The sequence below is a fragment of the Acomys minous genome (assembly GCF_964271855.1).
Source record: "Acomys minous genome assembly, chromosome: 6".
NCBI classification, from domain to species: domain Eukaryota; kingdom Metazoa; phylum Chordata; class Mammalia; order Rodentia; family Muridae; genus Acomys; species Acomys minous.
Genome location: NC_140487.1, coordinates 107639055 through 107658265, shown reverse-complemented (window position 1 = coordinate 107658265; position 19211 = coordinate 107639055). Strand labels below are relative to the sequence as shown.

At 43.2% G+C, this 19211-nt stretch overlaps 1 protein-coding gene and 1 pseudogene across 23 annotated transcripts in view; one reads left to right on the top strand and one right to left on the bottom strand.

Annotated features, from left to right (window-relative positions):
* EPB41 (erythrocyte membrane protein band 4.1) overlaps positions 1-19211 on the top strand; it is a 154869-nt gene that overhangs the window by 98933 nt on the left and 36725 nt on the right. For 11 of the 22 annotated variants that reach the window (XM_084787466.1, XM_084787462.1, XM_084787463.1 and 8 more), the window contains exons 9-15: positions 1371-1523; positions 5200-5297; positions 5961-6133; positions 13543-13730; positions 17713-17769; positions 17931-17972; positions 18967-19029. In XM_084787466.1, the coding sequence (XP_084643592.1) occupies positions 1371-1523; positions 5200-5297; positions 5961-6133; positions 13543-13730; positions 17713-17769; positions 17931-17972; positions 18967-19029 (774 nt within the window). The remainder of the gene's footprint in view (positions 1-1370; positions 1524-5199; positions 5298-5960; positions 6134-13542; positions 13731-17712; positions 17770-17930; positions 17973-18966; positions 19030-19211) is intronic. The other 11 variants (XM_084787459.1, XM_084787468.1, XM_084787452.1 and 8 more) reach the window with 4 other exon arrangements.
* On the bottom strand, positions 14273-17304 carry LOC311600613 (annotated as a pseudogene). The gene has a single exon. The product of its transcript is annotated as an uncharacterized misc_RNA (transcript).

Here is a 19211-nt window from a genome sequence, read left to right as displayed (position 1 = left end):
CCATTTTTAGGAAAAAATAGGAACCATTTAACTTTGGGCTTGATTACTTAACTAGATCATTTAATCATATGATTAATTAGATAGTTTTTCTTGAACTATGTGATGATTAACATTTTAATTTTTTTCTTAATAGCTAGGTACATTAATCTAATGCCATTTTACTTCAGTGTTCTTTCTAGGCTTAGGAATAGTACTTATTATTTTTATTTTTTCGTTTTTTGAGACAGGGTTTCTCTATGTAGTCCTGGCTGTCTTGGACTAGCTTTGTGGACCAGGCTGGCCTTGAACTCAGAGCAATACGCCTTCCTCTGCCTCCCGAGTGCTGGGATTAAAGGCCACCATGCCCAGTTTAGGATTAGGTCTTAAGTTAACATACTTAACGTCAATTTTTTACTCTCATATCTCTTATGCTAACATTTCACAGTGGATGTGTGGAAAGCCGGGCTGGTGGTGCACGCCTTTAATCCCAGCACTCAGGAGGCAGGGGCAGGCGGATTGCTGTAAGTTCCGGGCCAGCCTGGTCTACAGAGTGAGTTCCAGAGGACAGACAAGACTACACAGAGAAACCCTGTCTCAAAGAAAACCGAGCAAACAAACAGTGGTTGTGTGGAGATCAGAGGACGATGTGGAAGATTTTTCACTCTACCGTGTAGATTCTGGGGATTGAACTCAGGCTGTCAGGCTTGTCAGCAAGCACCTTTATTTGCTGGGCCATCTCACTGGCCAAGTAGTGATGACTCTTACCGTGCTGCCTAGCAGGGTTACTGAGGTCGTCTCCTGACATAGAGCATCCAGTTGGTGGTGGCTGGCTTAAGTTTTGTTTTTTGTTTTTGTTTTTTAAAGATTTATTTATTTAGGTATACAGTCTTTTACCTACATGTACACTTGCACTCCAGAAGAGGGCACCAGATCTCTTAGATGGCTGTGAGTCACCACGTAGTTGCTGGGAATTGAACTCAGGACCTTCGGAAGAGCAGCCAATGCTCTTAACCTCTGAGCCAGCTCTTCACCTCTAAAATGAACTTTTTTTCTTTTTTCCAGGGGTGGGGGTGGGGGGGTGCGGGGTGGGGGTGGGGGGGGGGGTAAAAGGTGCATGTAGTACCTGTATAAGCCAGAAGAGGGCAGCCTGATCCCGTGGAAGTGCAGTTAGAACTGTTTGTGAGGCATTTATGGAGGTGCTAGAAATTGAAATCTTACGTTTTGTTTTTATTGCATGCTTTGTAACTGGGTTTTTGTTTTTGTTGTTGTTGTTTGTTTGTTTGTTTGTTTGTTTGTTTTTTTGGCTGTTGATCTCTTCAGATTATTTAATAATAGCCAGTAATGTGTTGAACACTTCGCTCAAGTGAAATGCTGGCACTTCTCTCTTTCAGGACTTGGAGGGAGTGGATATCATCCTAGGAGTCTGCTCCAGTGGCCTTTTGGTTTACAAAGACAAGTTGAGAATTAACCGTTTTCCTTGGCCCAAAGTGCTAAAGATTTCTTACAAACGTAGCAGCTTTTTCATCAAGATCCGGCCTGGAGAGGTACACAACGTAGTTTCTCTTCTCCCAAAGCAAACAGGCCGAACCATCCCTTCTAGCTGGGTGTGGAAACAAACGCTTGCAGTCCCCGGTCTTGGAATCCCCGAGGCTGAAGCAGGAGGAGAATTGCAAGTTCAGGGTGAACCTAAGTGACATAGGGAAACCTTGCCTTAAGAATGAATGAATGAAGCCGCAGGACTTCCAAGTCTGGCCTCATGAGAACTGTCTCACCTAGAAAACGAAACAAAATTGTAAAACAAACAAAACCGAGTTCAGTTATTAGTAGTCAATTTCAGGATATACCCATCTAATTTTAGCTTTTATTTTGAAAAGCTATTGTGGCATAATAGAAAATTGTTTAAATAGGAATTAATTTTTTTAGGTTTTTGTTTTGTTTGTTTGTTTTTCTAGACAGAGTTTCTCTGTGTAGCCCTGGCTGTCCTGGAACTCATTCTGTAGACCAGGCTGGTCTCGAACTCACCTCTGCCTCCCGAGTGCTGGAGGAGCCACCATGCCTGGCCCATTGCCTGACTTGTTTTTACAGAGGTCTCTCTTTATAGCTCTGGATGTTGTAGAGATTTATTTAGGGGTGTGTGTGTGTGTGTGTGTGTGTGTGTGTGTGTGTGTGTGTGTGTGTGTGTGTACTATGAGTTTGGGTCTGTGCACATGACTATCGGTTCCAAGGACACAAGAGACACTGAATCCCTGGGAGCTGGAGCTGTAGGGGGTTCTGAGCCCCATGAATTGGGTGGTAAGAAACGAACTTGGGTCCTGTGTGAGAACACTATGTGCTCTTAGCCACTGAGTTCTCTCTAGGCTTGGGACTTTTTTTTTTTTTTCCTAAGCTCTAAATTCTTTTCTGCCACTTCCTAAACAAGAGACTCTGGGAAGGTAGGAAGCTGAGCTTCCTAGCATTCAAGAAGAATAACTTTTCTGACCCAGGCAATTTGAAGATGGTATGAGAGAGGCCCCCTTGCTAATGAAGGTGGCTTTGTGTGTGTCTGTCACCATCTGCTGGTGAAAAGTGGTGCTGTCGCGGCCTGGACAGTCTGGATGTTACCTGCGAAGCACCTGTTGGTATTCTTCTTCCCTCAAAGTTTCAAACCCAGGACTCTTAACCACAAAGATTTTTTAAAATAAGATTTATTTGTTTATTAAGTATATAGCGTTTTGCCTGAAAGCATGTCTGCATGCTAGAAGAGGGCACCAGATCTCATTATAGATGGTTGTGAGCCACCACGTGGTTGCTAGGAATTGAACTCAGGACCTTTGGAAGAGGGAAGAGCAGGCGGTGCTCTTAACCTGTGAGCCATCTCTCTAGGCCTAGGCTCCCCCCTGCCCCCCCCACCCCCGCATGCCTTTTTTTTTTTTTTTTTTTTTTGATACAGGATTTCACTGCGTAGCCCCAGCTGGCCTGGAACTCTGAAAGATCCTGCTTGCCCTGTCTGCTAGTGCGGACATTAAAAGACATGCGCCACTGTGCCCGGCCAACTACAAAATGTTTATTCGACAGTTTCTTTGTGTCAGTGACTATTCTAGGGGCTAGAAACGTAACAATGAGTGAAAGGATGCCATTCTTCAGCCAGCTTGTATTTTAATATAGGAAGGCAGAAAAAGGCACATACAGAGAAATGTTAACAAATATTATGGGAAGTCCTTGGCTTTGGAGTCTCTACTGTCCAATATATAGTGAAAATACATGCCTCTTTCTCTAATCAGTTGGAAACACCAGTATTCTGAGAATTGGGGTGCTGTGACTGCAGTAGAAGTGGGGTGCTGTGACTGCAGTAGAGGGCTGTGCCATTAAGGAACCGAGTGAGCAGATAACTTCTGTGACATTGGCTTCTTCATGGGTAAAATCATAATTGTATCTGCATACTGTGGCTGGCCATCACAGCACTCAGAACAAACCTGTTCCCTTTTCCACTTACAAAGTGTGCTTGAGGTGGAGACAAAGAGGCCAGACCAAAAGTATGTGTTTCCAGTAGCCCTGGCAGTGTCAGGAAAAGAAAAAGTGTAATAATTCAAGAAGAGGGGAGTAAGTACCAGAGACTTATTGGGCAATGTGTGTGGTGACTGTAGGCTCCAAAAGGATGAGTTCTTGAAAGTTGCTGGGGGGAGGGGGGGGGGCTGGAGAGATGGCTCAGAGGTTAAGAGCACTGTCTGCTCTTCCAAAGGTCCTGAGTTCAATTCCCAGCAACCACGTGGTGGCTCACAACCATCTATAATGAGATCTGCTACCCTCTTCTGGTGTACATGCAGGCAAAACACTGTATACTTAATAATAATAAAGAAATCTTAAAAAAAAAAATAGAAAGTTGCTGAGAGGCACACTAGTGTGTGTGTGAGGCCTGTGTTTAATCTACAGCACTGACCTTCCCCACAAAGATCACACATGCGTACACACACACACACACACACACACACACACACACACACACACACACTACTCGTGAGTTAGTCCAAAGCCAGTTAACTTCATCTGGCTATTCTGTAACATGTGCGTACACCAAACATGGCTGAGCACTGGCAGTCCTTGTAGTTTTCACTTGCCAATTTTAAAAATGAGAAGAATCAGGGCAGGACAGGGAGGGCACACACAAGGAGTTCCAGAGCTCTGAGGTTTACACAGTCAGGCTGGCCAAGGCAGCACAGTGAGACCCTGCCTTTAAAAGAGAAAAGAAAGGAAAAAGTAATCTGGCTCCGGACAGATGTGTAGCTCCCATTGCTAATTCCTATTGCGTAATCACATTGACTGGCTGGAAAACTACTGGATGCCTCCTTCCCTGATTATTGAGTAATCTGAGGTTACAGATGCAGGTCTGTGACTAAGGAAATGCAGTTCTAGACAGTCAAGGGTTGACTAACGCACGTCTCAGAAGAATGCCCATGTATTGTGTGCGTTCTAAAACAACAAAAACAATGCCTAAGTAACAGATGACGTATCTCCTGGCCTTATCGCTTTGGAAAAAGCCTCCCTCGCTGAGCAGATTTCTTTTAGGAAGAAAAAAAAAATAAGGTAACTTCTTTAATTAAAAAAATATATCACTGGGTGTGGTGGCGCATGCCTTTAATACCAGTACTCAGGAGGCAGAGGCAGGGTGATCTCTGTGAGTTCAAGGCCAGCCTGGTCTGCAAAGTGAGTCCAGGACAGCCAAGGCTACACAGAGAAACCCTGTCTCAAAAAAACAAAAATATATATATGTGTGTGTGTGTGTGTATTGTGCGTATGGATGTTTTGCCTGCATGTATGCCTGTGCACCACATGCATGCCGAGTACCCATGGAGGTCAGAAGAGGGTGTTGGATCCCTGGGGAATGGAGTAACAGATGGTTGTGAGCCACCATGTTGGTTGTAGGAATTGACCCCTAGTCCTCTGGAGCCATTGAGTCATTTCTCCAACCCCTAGACATTCTTTGTATTTAAAAACATTTCTTTAATAGTATCATATTGTGGCACAGGTTTTTAATCCCAGCACTTGGGAGGCAGAGGCAGAGGCAGGCTGATCTCTGTGAGTTCAAGGCCAGCCTGGTCTACAAAGCTAGTTCAGGACAGACAAGGATACACAGAGAAATCCTGTCTCGCAAAAAAAAAAAAAAAAAAAAGTATCATATTTCTCAGGCTCTGTGTCACTGTAATTGAATAATACTTACGTTTGTGTTTATTTATATCTTTATAGCAAGAACAATATGAAAGTACCATTGGCTTCAAGCTTCCCAGTTACCGAGCAGCTAAGAAGTTATGGAAAGTCTGTGTGGAGCATCACACGTTTTTCAGGTATTGTTCCCACTCAAGTGTTTCTCAAGGATACGTCATTTGTGTACATTTCTTTTTTGAACCTGCTATTTGAAATTCTCTTCTCTGTAGGGCTGGCATTTTATTTAGCTCAGGCGAGAGCGGCTTAATCAAGACTAAGCAAATCTAGTTCCCCCCAGTTGTTTTGGTTGGAAAGCATGCCTCAGCATTCCCAGAGTGCCTTTCCCTGCACTGTAAATGGACGACAGAAGTAAGGAGTAGGACCAGGCGCAAGCTAGCAGGACTGGCTGCTTTCACAGCAGCTGAACCCAGTCCTGGGCTTGGGTTGCTACTGCCCCCACCTCCTAATAGCTTTGTAGCCTCAGGCAAGTAACTCCTTCTTGGGAGTTTCAGTTTCCTGTATCTGTAAAGTGATGGAAACATTTCAAGGATGTAGGGTAAATCCTGCAGTGCTACCAGAGGTGTTTTCGAAAACCACAAAACCTTGCTTATAGAGACTTAACAATGTTTTTAATATAGGTCCCAACTAAATTAATTCTGGTTGACTAGAAATCTCTTAACTACTAAAATAAAAGACAAGAATTTGAAAACATTTTTATTTTTGGTTTGATTTTTAGTTATATAGTCACAATGATAAAGTAATGCAATGAGATAACACAGTTATCATGATTTTTTCTCTCCCAGACTGACTTCTACAGACACCATTCCCAAAAGCAAATTTCTTGCCCTGGGTTCCAAATTTCGATACAGTGGCCGGACTCAAGCACAAACCAGGCAGGCCAGTGCTCTGATTGACAGGCCTGCTCCACACTTTGAGCGGACAGCAAGCAAACGGGCATCCAGGAGCCTCGATGGAGGTTTGTGATATTATTGATATTGTTGTCATCTTTAGAGAAAGATAAAGGAAGAGTAAGGAGTTTATTTGTTTTTGTGTTTTTTTGTTTGTTTGCTTTTGGTTTGTTTTGGTTTTGGTTTTTTGTTTTGCGTTGAGATTAGAACTGGCTATACCTCAGCCTGGCCTCAAGTTCTTTAGCTTCCTGTTCTGACCTCCTGAGTGCTGGAATTATAAACCTGCCGCCGTAACCCAATGGGAGGTGTGTCCATTTATAAGCATCCAACTATCTCTGATTTATTTACAAAGAACCTCAGTGGCAAGGTGAAGCGGATGTTCCTGTCTAATTCAGACTTAGGAAAGCCAGGCTGGAAGTGGGGTGTAGGCCACTAATCCTAGCATTCCCAAGCACTTGGGAGGAGGCAGAGGCAGGTGGGGCTCTGTAACAGCCTAGCTTACACAGAGTTCCATGCCATCCAGGGCTGCATCGTGAGACCGTGTCTCAAAAGCCCATAAACAACAACAACAAAAAAAACCCAGCAACAGAGTTAAGAAAACCATCTTAAGAGAAAGAGCAGTGAAGTTTCGCTGCCGGGCAGTATTGGATGAATACCAATAGATTTAGAGAGGTGTTTAACTCGGTTTGTTTGTTTTGCTTTGTTCTGTCACGTTTTGCATTTCCTGTGTGCCTAGTGCTGTTCCCTGGAGATGCCGCTGTAGGTATTGAACTTGGTCTTCGTCTTCATGGGGTTTTCATTCCTTAGGACAAATAACTTCAGATAGTTGTGAGTGCTATGAAGAAAATAAAGCGAGAGAGAGAGAGAGAGAGAGAGAGAGAGAGAGAGAGAGACAGACAGACAGACAGACAGACAGACAGACAGACAGACAGACAGACGGGCGTGCTAAGTCTCCCCAGGTGGGGGGGATAGAGGAGCTGTTTCAGATTAGGATCCAGTTAAATTCAGAAGGTTCCCCAGAAGAATATCATTTGATTGAAACCTGAACTGTGAGAAGTAACTAACCATCCCAAAGTCTAGATGAGACGCTCCAGACGGAAGAGCAGCCAGTGTGTATTCCTGAAGGGAGGAGTGAGCGTTTGCCAGTCCCATAGAACTTTCTGCACCAGTGGAAATACATGTGATGTTGACTCAGAATTGCTGTGGTTATTAGGTTCAAAAACCTAAAACCAAAAAAAAAAAAAAAAAAAAAAAAAAAACCCAACCTGAAATGTGGCTGCCATAGAAGAACTGAGCTTTCCATTAAGATTGATAGATAGCCAGATTGATAGACAGACAGACAGGAGAGCAACATAAAGTGTGGTCAGAGCAGCAGGCAGGGACCAGACTGTGGAAGGGCCTTATATGCCCGCAACAAGGAGTTTAGATTTTTCTCTTCACTACGGTGGGAAAGTATTGGAAAGAGTGACCTGACTGCTGTTGCCTCGCATCCTGGGCAGTAAAGGCTCCACCTGCATTGAGGGTTAAACCAGAAGCGGGATGGGAGGCCGACAAGGCAGCGGTGAGAACGAGGGCAGCTGTGGACAGTGGAAAGCAGCTGGGGATTCTTTTGGAAGTAGGGCTGACAGCATTGCCAGTAAACTAAATATTGGAAATGACACGGGAAAGAAGATCAAGTTTTATCCCTGGGGTTGATCATTTAGTGGGAGGAGAGACTCCAGAGAGAGAGCAGAGTCTTCTGCTTTGTGTAGTCACTCAGCCTGCACGCCTTTGCTGTGCAGACGTGATACCACGAAGTAGCGCAATCCTTATCCCGTAAGTCACCCACCCTCCGCTGATCTTCCGTGTGAGGAGCTCATTTTTAAAGCTATTTTTCGTATATGAAAACTGATGTTTTTCAAGATCTCTGTGACATGCAAAGCGTGTGGATAAAGACCCGGGTGTGTCACACACCGCCTTTCAGGGCCCTCCCACTCCATGGGGTTTCAGAGCTATGTGCACACTGTACCTGATGTGACACTCGTTTCCCAGAGTCAGAATTTAAAATTCAAATGTTAATGATCTTTACTAATGTGAACAAATTAGAAAGCTTTATTTGTAGAAATTATATGTATTAATTGCCTAGATTTCTCTGCAGACAAATGTTCTACCCTAGACCCAATTTTAAGCTTTTTTTTTCCCCTGTTGTATATTTTATTTTAAGCCATCCCAACTCATATCTTTCCTTTTCCTTTTTTCTTTTTCATTTTGCTTGGTTTTGGTTTTAAGACAGGATTCCTTTGTATAGCTCTGGATGTCCTGGAACTTGCTTTGTAGACCAAGCTGGCTTTGAGCTCAGAGATCTCTCTGCCTCTGCCTTTCTAGTGCTAGGATTAAAGGTGTGCACCACCATGCCTGGCAACTTTTCTTTCTGTCTGTTTTTCTGTCTGTCTTTCTTTTTCCTTTTTAAGATTTATTTATTTATTATGCATACAGTATTCTGCCTGCAGTCCAGAAGAGGGCACCAGACCTCATTATAGATGATAGTGAGCCACCAAGTGTTTCTGGGAATTGAATCAGGACCTTTGGAAGAGCCGTCAGTGCTCTTAACTTCTGAGGCGCCTCTCCAGCCCCTGGCAACTTTTCTTTACACTTTTATTGAACCAGTCCTTTTCTGATTTCTTTAGATAGTTGTCTTCTGACAGTTATCATTATTATCATTTATTTATTTTTATTTTATGTGCACTGGTGTTTTGCTTACATGGAGGCTGTCGGGTCCCCTGGAACTGGAGTTACAGACAGTCGTGAGCTGCCACGTGCACATAGCTGAGAATTGAACTTGGGTCCTCTGGAAGAACATCATGCATTCTTGATCACTGAGCCATCTCTCCATCACCTGCTCATTCTAACTTAACCTTAGAATGAAAGCAATTCACCAAAGTCAGAGAGCTAGTTAGAAGTAGAAACAGAAGCCAGGACTGTCCTCTGAGATGTGAACTTTATTTTATTTTTGATCACATGTATGTGTGTTTGTGTGTGGGTATGTGCACATGAGTATGGGTGCCAGAAGATGATATTAGGTCCTCTGGATCTGGAGCTACTGGTAGTGGCAAGCTGACCAGTGTGGGTGCTGGGAACACCCAGTTCCTCATGCTGTGGTGACACCCCCCCCAACCATAAACTTATTTTGGTTGCTACTTTATAACGTAGTTTTGCTATGGTTATGAATCATAATGTAAATATTTTTGGACATAGAGGCTTATGAAAGGGGTCATGGTTCACAGGTTGAGAACTACTGCTCCGAGCAGCTAAAGGCTTTTCCTACTGGATCTACTCTCTTTTTATTTTGTTTTTACTTCTATTATTATTGCTGCATGTGTGGGGGTGAGCAGGTACAGATGTGCTTAGCAACAGCATACGTGTGGACATATGAAGACTGTTGCTATGTACACGAGGCTACCTGGCACACGAGCTTCTAGGGCTTTAAGTCTCTGTTTCCAGGGAGCACTGAGATGACAGATGCACACTACTGTACCAGCTTTGTGTGGATTCTAGGGATTTGAACGTATGTCTTCACATTTGTGCAGCCAGCTCTTAATACACCGAACCATTCCTAGCCTATTACTTTCCTTAAAAATATATAATTAGAGCTGGAGAGATGTCTTAGTGTTAAGAGCATGTATTGCTATTACAGAGAATCTGAGTTCACTTTCCAGCACCCACATCAGGCAGCTCACAACTGCCTGTAACCACAGCTCCAGGGGATTCCAAGCCGCCTTCTGGACTCTGCAGGGACCTGCACTCGTGTGCACAATCCCCGACACACACACACACACACACACACACACACACACACACACACACACTCCTGGTCTTGTCAGCCAGCAGTGGCATGTGAAGCCAGTATTTCCGTGGGTCCGCACCAGCACTTTGGTCAGAGCCTTTAGAAATGGAAGATGCTGAGGTTTTAAAGTTAAGTGTTCTCTATACGGACTCAAGAATCCTGTAATAGCTAACAGGTGAGGTAACAGTGCTCACTGCCAGTTACCTTTTCCTTGGTGCAAAGGCTCACACCCGGAACTCAGGCACACTAAGCAAGCGCTCCGCCGCTGAGCTGTGCGCTAGCCTGCAATTAAAGCAGTGTATGTGCGTGCGCGTGCACATGTGTGCTGAGCAGGTGTGTTGTACATATGTGTTCATGTAGGTGTGTGCACATGGAGGCCAGAGGTTGGCATCAAGTGTCTTTCTTAGTTACATCCCACCTATATTTTGGAGACAGGGTTACTCACTGAGCCTGGAGCTCACCAGTTGGCTAGGTTGGTTTGTCAGTGAGCTCCAGCCATCTGCTCTCCAGCCCAGGGCAAAGTTTACAGATGTGTCCTTAGCTAGTGCGTGAGTGCTGAGAGTCTGAAGTCAGAGCCTTAGGCTTGCCCACAAGCACATTACCAGCTGACTCACCTCCCTGACTGAAGCCGAAACATTTTAGAAACAAATCGCTACTGTACTAATAAACATTCAGTTATACTTTAAATGAGCAAATGGTACAATATGTAAATTATATTCCAATAAAGCTACTGTGATCTTTAGTTTTCAGTCTCCTCACTGCGAAAATGAAGGAAAGTGGTATCTTTCAGTTGAATTGTATGCCACTGTGTGCATAATTAATTTTTGCCCAACATATTCTTGAAATAATATTAACCCATAACAAAAAGAATATAAGTACTGAAGTATGTTAGAAGTTATTGATATTTAGAATTCGTTACATATTTTTCTATCTGTTGAGTACTCTCTCTCCAACTCTCCTACAGTTAGCCCCCTCCACATTGCACAGGAAACTTAAGTCTCTTTTCCTAGCACCACTGTGTGTGACTGAGGTTCGGGATTCAGGTCTCACCTGTTTCCTGTTACTTTTCCTAGTGAGGGACGTTCGCTGTAACTGGTATTTTCCAGTTTCTGAACCATTACCACCTCTGTGTCTAGCCATTAGTTTTCATATCTGTGTCTGCTTTCCCCTACACAGTAGGAGCGCTGAAGACAAATCATTTGACTCTGCAGTATTAGTCTGGGGTTTGAACCAAATTCACATGGTAAAATAGCACATGGTGAAAGCAAGGGCTGTGCATCTATGATTTCAGGCAGAGTCGAATTAATTCTTTGAGAGGAGGTGTGAATGCACACGTAATAGGAGTCTTTAACACAACTGTGAGAAAAATATTTTGTCATTTCGCTTGTTTTGTTAGGTTTGCTTTGCCATCTGCCACTCTCGCGTTGACTAGCTGAGAGCACCCATTAGCAGCAGGGACTCGCAAGCGGCCATAGATCTGTCACCACAAGATGAGACAGGCTCTGTACTTCGGCTATTCCTTTGCTAGGCATCCTCTGAGAAGTCTTTCCCTGGAGCGTGTTACAGGATAATGAACATTTCTTTCTTGGGGTAATATGTATAAGATAGGTGTTACCTTCCATTTTTCAGTCTGTTCTGGCTTTTAATTTTTCCTTTGTTTTGCTTCATTTTTTTTACAGTTTACAAATCTAAATGTATCAGAATAAATTATCTTCAGTAGTCTGAAGAGGAAGGAACGTACATAATAAAAGTGTGAGGTTAGGCCGGGTGGTGGTGGCGCACGCCTTTAATCCCAGCACTCGGGAGGCAGAGGCAGGTGGATCGCTGTGAGTTCAAGGCCAGCCTGGTCTACAAAGTGAGTCCAGGACAGTCAAGGCTACACAGAGAGACTCTGTCTCAGAAACAAACAAAAAAAAAAGTGTGAGGTTTCCATGAAGGAGTATTAAAATCTATAAGTCTCAGTTCAAGAAAGCATGATGGTCTGTTATCTGAAATACTAAATCAGAGCCCTTGAGACAACTCAGTGGGTAAAAAGAGCCCTTGGCCTGCAAGCTTGATAGCGTGAGTTCAATCCCTGATCCCAAAGTGGAAGGAAAGAATCAATTGCCCAGGGTTATCCTCTGACCTTCACACACATGCTGTGATATGTGTTTACACACACACACACACACACACACACACACACACAAGCACGCATGCACAACATACACACAGACACACTGATAATGAAATTAAAAATTTTTTAATGAAATATTAAAGGTAGGTGTGATGGTACATACCTTTAGTCCCAGCATTTAGGAGACAGAGGCAGGCAAATCTCTGAGAGTCTGAGGCCAGCCTGGTCTATACACTAAATTCTAGAGCAGCCAGGGCTATGTAGAAAAGATCCTCTCTCAAACAAAGAAACAAAATTAAATCATATTATTAAAAAAAAAAACCCAAGCCCCCCACAAACTTAGTTTCTAAGACAGTGTCCACTTAGTAAGGTTTACTACAAAATGCACAGACATTTTCTTTTCAACCCTGAAAGAAAGTAATGTCATTCAAAACTAGCAATAGTGATCATTTCTCGTTTTCCTTTGTGATGTTGGGGGACCTTCTGTGTGCTAGGCAAACAACCTATCACTGAGCTATAGTCCCAAGCCTCGTTTTTAAATAAGTGACCTAAGGAAGATGCCAGATAGTTCAAACCCAAGCAGCAGTTAGCTACATGCAGAGGTTTTTATTGTCAGCTTGTATTGGTTCTTCTCTCAAAAGCTGCCCAGGCAGGCTTCTCCTCAGCTGTCTTTGCCCGCGTGCACTAGACGTCAGTACCTCCCTTCTCTCTCTGCCCTTCTCTCTCTGCCCCAGTTTCGATACCAAAGCCGTCTCTAGAGGCTGACAATGTGCCCTTGGGCGTGGGTGGGGTGGGGTGGGGTGGTCAGCCCTGCTTGAGAGCCAGTGCTCTAAGTACCTCAGAGAACAGGGCTGGAAGACTTCGGACACGTGGAGAGAGAGCTCCATTAATTTTGGATGAAAGTCCAATATTCTTCGAGATAATGCTAGTCAAGTGATTTACTAAAGAAAGAATGTCTGGCTCAAAGATTTGCCTTCACACACATCAACCAGTAGTCCCTGTTTTTATCAGAAGAGCCATTTATTTATCAAGTTATTTCATAATCATTCCGTAGAGACTTCACAGAAAACAACAAGACAAAAAGAAAGCAGACATCATTTCCTCCACTAAATTAGATGTCTTGGTTCTTGAAACCATCTGAAAATAAACATATTTGTGGTTTTGAAATTAATAAATTTAGTTTTGTTTTTGCTTTTTTATTTTTTATTTTTTGGATTTTCAAGACAGGGTTTCTCTGTGTAGCCTTGGCTGTCCTAGACTCGCTTTGTAGCCCAGGCTGGCCTCAAACTCACAGCGATCAACCTGCCTCTGCCTCCCGAGTGCTGGGATTAAAGGCGTGCGCCACCACCGCGCGGTGGAGGATGATGCCTTTTTCTTGTTGCCGTCACCTACCTTGAAAAGCACTAACGGTTTGTGTTTTGCCTTCTGTATGATAGACACAGGATACCGCAACATTCATGAGCGTCCCGGATACCCTGCCACTTTAAGGTCCAGACGGTGACACTTGACTTCATCTATTCCCTCTTTTCCTCACATAGCAGCAGCTGCCGAATCCACAGACCGGAGTCCTAGGCCCACCTCCGCACCAGCCATTTCTCAGAGTCAGGTCACAGAAGGGCCAGGCGCACCTGCCAAGAAAACGCCAAAGGAAGCTGTGAAGGTTGAAGTGAAGGGGGAAGGAGAGCCGCCTGAGCCAGCCGAGCCAGAGCCCACAGAAGCCTGGAAGGTATGTCTCAGCTGCCTTAGACCAGCGAGTTACGTTCTGACCCACAGGTGCTTCAGAGCAACTGAATCTTACAGGCCCCCGACAACGTTGCTGTTTCTCACTGTTCCTGAAAGCAACCGCCTTTCATCCACTGCTTTTGTATATTTTTTGTAGAATTTGATTTTTAAATTATAGATATTGCCTAAAGTACACTTATATACCTATTTAAGTCTTTTCTGTTTTTTTTTTTTAAGGATTATTTTTAATTTTATGTGTATGAGTGTTTCGCTTGAACTTATATATATGTGCACCGTGTCGTGCCTGGTGTCTGCAGAGGTCAGAAGAGGACATCAGATCCTCGGGGACTGGAGTTACAGGCGGTATGCTCCACTGTGTAGGTGCTGAGAACCAAACCCGGGTGTACTGCTGAGCCGTCTCTGCAGACCAGTTATTTAAACAGCCGACGGCTAGATGTGAAGAAGATCTGTTGTGTAGGAGGAATGCTTCTGAGGTGATCATTCAGAGTTGAGCAAACCCGGAGTCACTGTGCTGTGTTTAAAAAAAAAAAAAATCACATTAGTTAGCAAATCTCCCAAAAATCATAACTGGGCTAGTCTTATATATATATGTATATGTTCAGGCTTTTAAATAACACTGACACAGACCTAGTTCAGGTTTGTTAAACGAGATGCAGGTCTCACTGTTGTGAAGGGCCTTCATATGAACACTTTGTGTGAAGGCCTTAGGAAGTGCTTTCTCTTTTGTATAATGATTATCCTGCAGATCAGGCCGGTTCTTATGGAGCCAGGTCAATATCTGGTTAAGTGTAGAACAGTGGACAGCTATTTTTTAAAAATAATTTATTTAATTATACTCTTATGTGCATTACTATGAAGGTGTTAGATCCCTTGGAACTGGAGTTACAGACAGTTGTGAGCTGCCATACGGGTGCTAGGAACTGAACCCAGGTCCTTTGGAAGAGCAGACAGTACTCTTAACCACTGAGCCATCTCCTGGCCCTAATTTTTTTAACTCTTAAATGTGACACACAGGCTCTCTGTCTTTGAGTGAATTGCAGGGTGTTTGTATTTTTGTAACTGGCCTGGTGTTCACGACATTGGTCTTCAGGTTCTGTATGGCCTTTGAATACCTGCCTGGTTTTTACTGTTGGAATATATCAGCTAGCAACTTTTGACTGTCCTTTTTAAATACTGATAAAGTATCAGGCTATTGGAGTTGTCAAGGGGTCTTCCTGAGTGGCCAAGTCACCTCTGATCTTTTGCTATCTCATCAGTTTTCCTTTTGTCCTTAAAACATGCAAGTAACTTCAAAAATAGGTTCCCTCTGCCCTTGAAGCTTTGGCAGAGTGAAATGGAGTTTGCACATTTATTTCCCAGGCTGTACTTGAACACCTGCACTCAAGAAATCCTTCTGCCAGGCCAGGCGTGGTGGTGCTCGCCTTCAATCTCAGCAAAAGAAAATCCTTCTGCTTTAGTCTTCCTAATAGCTGGGATATAGCAATGCACCACTGTTTGCTTCTTTGGGGCCTCAATTCTTTTTTTTTTTTCTTCATTTAACTTTTTTTTTAAATGTGCAGTTGTGTTTGGTCTGTATGTATGTCTATCTAAGGGAGTTGGATCCCGGAACTTGAGTTACAGACAGTTGTGAGGCCATGTGGGTGCTGGGAATTGAACCCTGGTCCTCTGGAAGAGCAGACCATGGTCCTAATGGCTAAGCCATCTCTCCAGCCCCATGGTGCGCTCCCTCCCCCCCTCCTCTACTTCCTCATTTTTATTTATTTATTTATTTATTTATTTATTTATTATAAATATTCCCAATGTCTTCTGATCAAAAGTTCTTGGAGACAATTCCATCAGCTTTAGCCAAACAGAAAATAGAATCATCTGACTCACCCATCCTGCGAATGGCCCTACAGATAGCATGGGTTTTAAACTTGCCATTAAACCGGCCTATGACCCTGTCAACCTCGGCACAGTCATCTGGTTGGACGTGTCGTCCTTGGCACCGATGTGGTTGCTTGCAGAGCATTTCCATGGCACGTACAGGTCCACGAACTCGCTGTGTCGTTCTCTCTCTCTCTCTCTCTCTCTCTCTCTCTCTCTCTCTCTCTCTGTATGTGTGTTTCTCTTTCTCTGTCTCTGTGTGTGTGTGTGTGTTTCTTTCTCTGTCTCTCTCTGTCTGTCTCTGTCTCTGTCTCTCTCTTTCTCTCTCTCTCTTGCTGCTAGATTACTAAGGACCCAAAAGATGTTATTGAACCTAAGCTTTATGAAATAATTTAAGACTAGTATTTGCAGAGTATACATAGTTCTCTCAAGACATTACATTTGTTTTAAGTTAGCCATGGTGGCACATGTCTGTAATTCCAGATCTTGGGGGACAGTTGGAGGTCAGCTCAGGCTCACCTAATGAAACTCTGTCTCAAAAACAGACAAACAAACAAACCAGAAACTGAGACATTATCTTTTTCTTTAATACTTAAGAAAAGTTAAGCTCAGACAAGTGAATGACCTTGTTAACCGGGATCCGGAGAGAGGCGACCCAATTGTTAATTATGTCTGGTAGTAAAAAGTGCCATGGTTGGCTGTGCATGTGTGTTTGGCAGTATTGCAAAGTCTGGTATTAACTAATGGTTTTTATATTCAACCTGGAGAAAACAGCACAGTGACACTGCTCTCCAGAGCAATGCTGCTTTGTGCGAGTTAAAAGAATATGCCAAGACCACAAGTTGATGAGGTTCTATAAAAAAATGAGTCATAATAACAAAACTGATTTAACCCTTAGACAATTCAGTTTCTAAATTTGAAATACACAGTGCTTTGTGCAGTACCTCACTCTGCTATGTTTTCTCGTCACAATCAGAGTTTTAAATAATTACTCCAGTTTCCGAGTACAAGGTGGTTATTTCTAGCTGCATCCCAAAGATACACAGGCATCCTTAGGGTAGTATTCCTCTGCTGCTACTAAGGATAAATCTTGTCCATCTGCCAAGCATGTGGGTTCCTAGAGAGGAAACTGCAATGTTGGCTGTTGCAGTTGAGGCGGAAGTAGTTGTTGCATGTGTTAGCTACGATTTGCATGTAATTTATTTTGGTGTTCTTTTTTCAGTAAACTGAAGAGTAAAACTATCTCCTTAAGTGTATTGATCAACTGATCAACTAATAGAATCTTTTGTATTTACGGGTCTGGTGTCTTATGTGTTTTATTACATGTGCTTTAACCACACACAAAAAAAATCTTATTTCTATCATGTATATTACACATCTATAGCTTTATTTGTAAATCTGTTCTCAAATATGGTTTAAAGTACTCTTGGGGTGGGGGTGGGGGGTCGATTCAGTGCCTAGAGTGTTTGCCTGTGTTCAGATCCTCAGAACCCTCAGTAGCATTTGTGCCTATAAACTCAACACACATCCCTACTGGGAGAAGGGAGGCAGAATCAGGAAAGTGGAGCTTGAACCTCAGCAGGCAAGAGAGACCCTGTCTTACACAAGGTAGAAAGTAAAGACGGACACCTGGGATTGTCTTCTGACCTCCACACAAGTGCTACGATGTATACACACACACACACACACACACACACATACATATGCACGTGTGCAAGCGTGCGTGCACACGCACGCACGCACACTCACCCACTCATTAAAATACTTCCAGGTCATAAACAAGAGCGTATAGCTTAGCACTAGGCCTAGGTTCTTGCTTTTGTGAGTACCTTTTTTTTTTTTTATAAATAAATATTAAAATGCTTTTGCATTAATAGAATGACTAACTCAGTTGTCTTTTGATAGTTTGGCCACCCATCTTACTTCGTCAGCCTTGAAGCTGTCCTGATGAGCTAGCAGGTGGCACTGGGAGTGAAACCTTCCGTGTTGTGTGGTGATCCTTTCTCAGTATATTTTACGCCCAGCTTCATGAAGCAGCTTAGCTATCCATGGAAGCCTGCTAACCTAAAACGTTTCGCTATTTTATTTCTTAAATGTAGGTGGAACAAACCCACACCGAGGTCACAGTACCTACCTCAAATGGTGACCAAACACAGGTTTGTGCCAACAGGCCACTTGTTCCTTTCCTCTTCCACCCCTCAGTTTTTAACTCTTCCCCCATTCCCTTTTCCTAAAATACATAAAAGGTTCAGACAAACTTCAATGAGCCAATATTTTATCTTTTTTTTCCCCCCTTTACTGAACCGTGGCAAAACAGAAGCTTGCAGGAAAAACTGAAGATCTGATCAGAATGAGGAAGGTTAGCCATTTTTCACTCTCACACAACTGTGCCACCATTTCACCCGTGCTGATTACAGTGTGTTAAAAAGACAGTGGTCCAGCCTTTGTTTTTTTTTTTTTTCTTTATCAGAAATTACTCCGAGAGAACCAGTATGTGGGGAACCTTCAAGCAGTGTAGTTGTCATGTGTATTTACACACACATATACGCACACAAAGAGTTAGAACGTTAGACTATTTATGGGCAGGCTTTATCCAGGTATGCTCCTGGTAGAGAAATACCTTAGTAAAATGCAGTTGTGAGGGAGGGCCAGACCTATCTTCCATGTTCAGGCTGTACGAGAGAACTTTCCCGATGGCATCATTAGCCCTATTTGCATATTATACACATTTATCACAAAAGCCATCATGGCAGTGACTTCCAGCATCAACAGTAGGAGTTCAACTGCTGCGTGGTGTCTCCCAGCCTCAGGATGGGATGAGCCAGTTCTCACTGGGTAACCTTGTTAGCTGATTGAATACAGAACACTGCAGAGAGTCGGATATCGCAGTATTTGCAAGTTTAAAACTCCCCCAAAAAGCTAAGTGTTGTTTTGGGTTTTTTTTGGTTTTTTTTTTTTACAGCATTTCTCCACTCTATGGGACACAGTGTTTAAACCTTTTTAGAGTTAAATGTTATCTTAGGGTTAATAGCCTAATACTTCAATTTCAAAAACAAATATAAAATATCTTATTGCGTTAGAAGCTATGAAGCCAGGAGCACTGTCTATTTAAACGTCATCATCACAGCTTTCCATCGTTTGCAGACAATGTCATCCATCCCCTTATGGTACCCGTGTTCTCTGTGTGTCCTTGTGGTTCCGTGACCATCTCATGTTGGCACATGCTGCACTGCAGACATTTACTTTTAATTGTTTTTGTTTGTTTGTTCGTTTGCCAATTTGCAGTTTGTTTCCCTGCAAGAACAACATTTTAATTTTTTATGCTTCTGTTTTCCCCTCTTTCATTTTCACAGAAAAAGAGAGAGAGACTAGATGGTGAAAACATTTATATCAGACATAGCAATTTAATGTTGGAGGTTTGTATGAACTTGAAAGCGCATTTCAGTTGGCTGCCTGGGACCTTCTGCGTTCTTCGCTGACCCCCTTTTCTCTGTTCTGTGCTGCGTTTGGTTCTGCATGCCCACTGCATGAGAGACTTTTAGGTTTAAAAGCTTTTGCATGTTGGTAAACATGATTGGTAAGCAGTCATCTCTCCGAA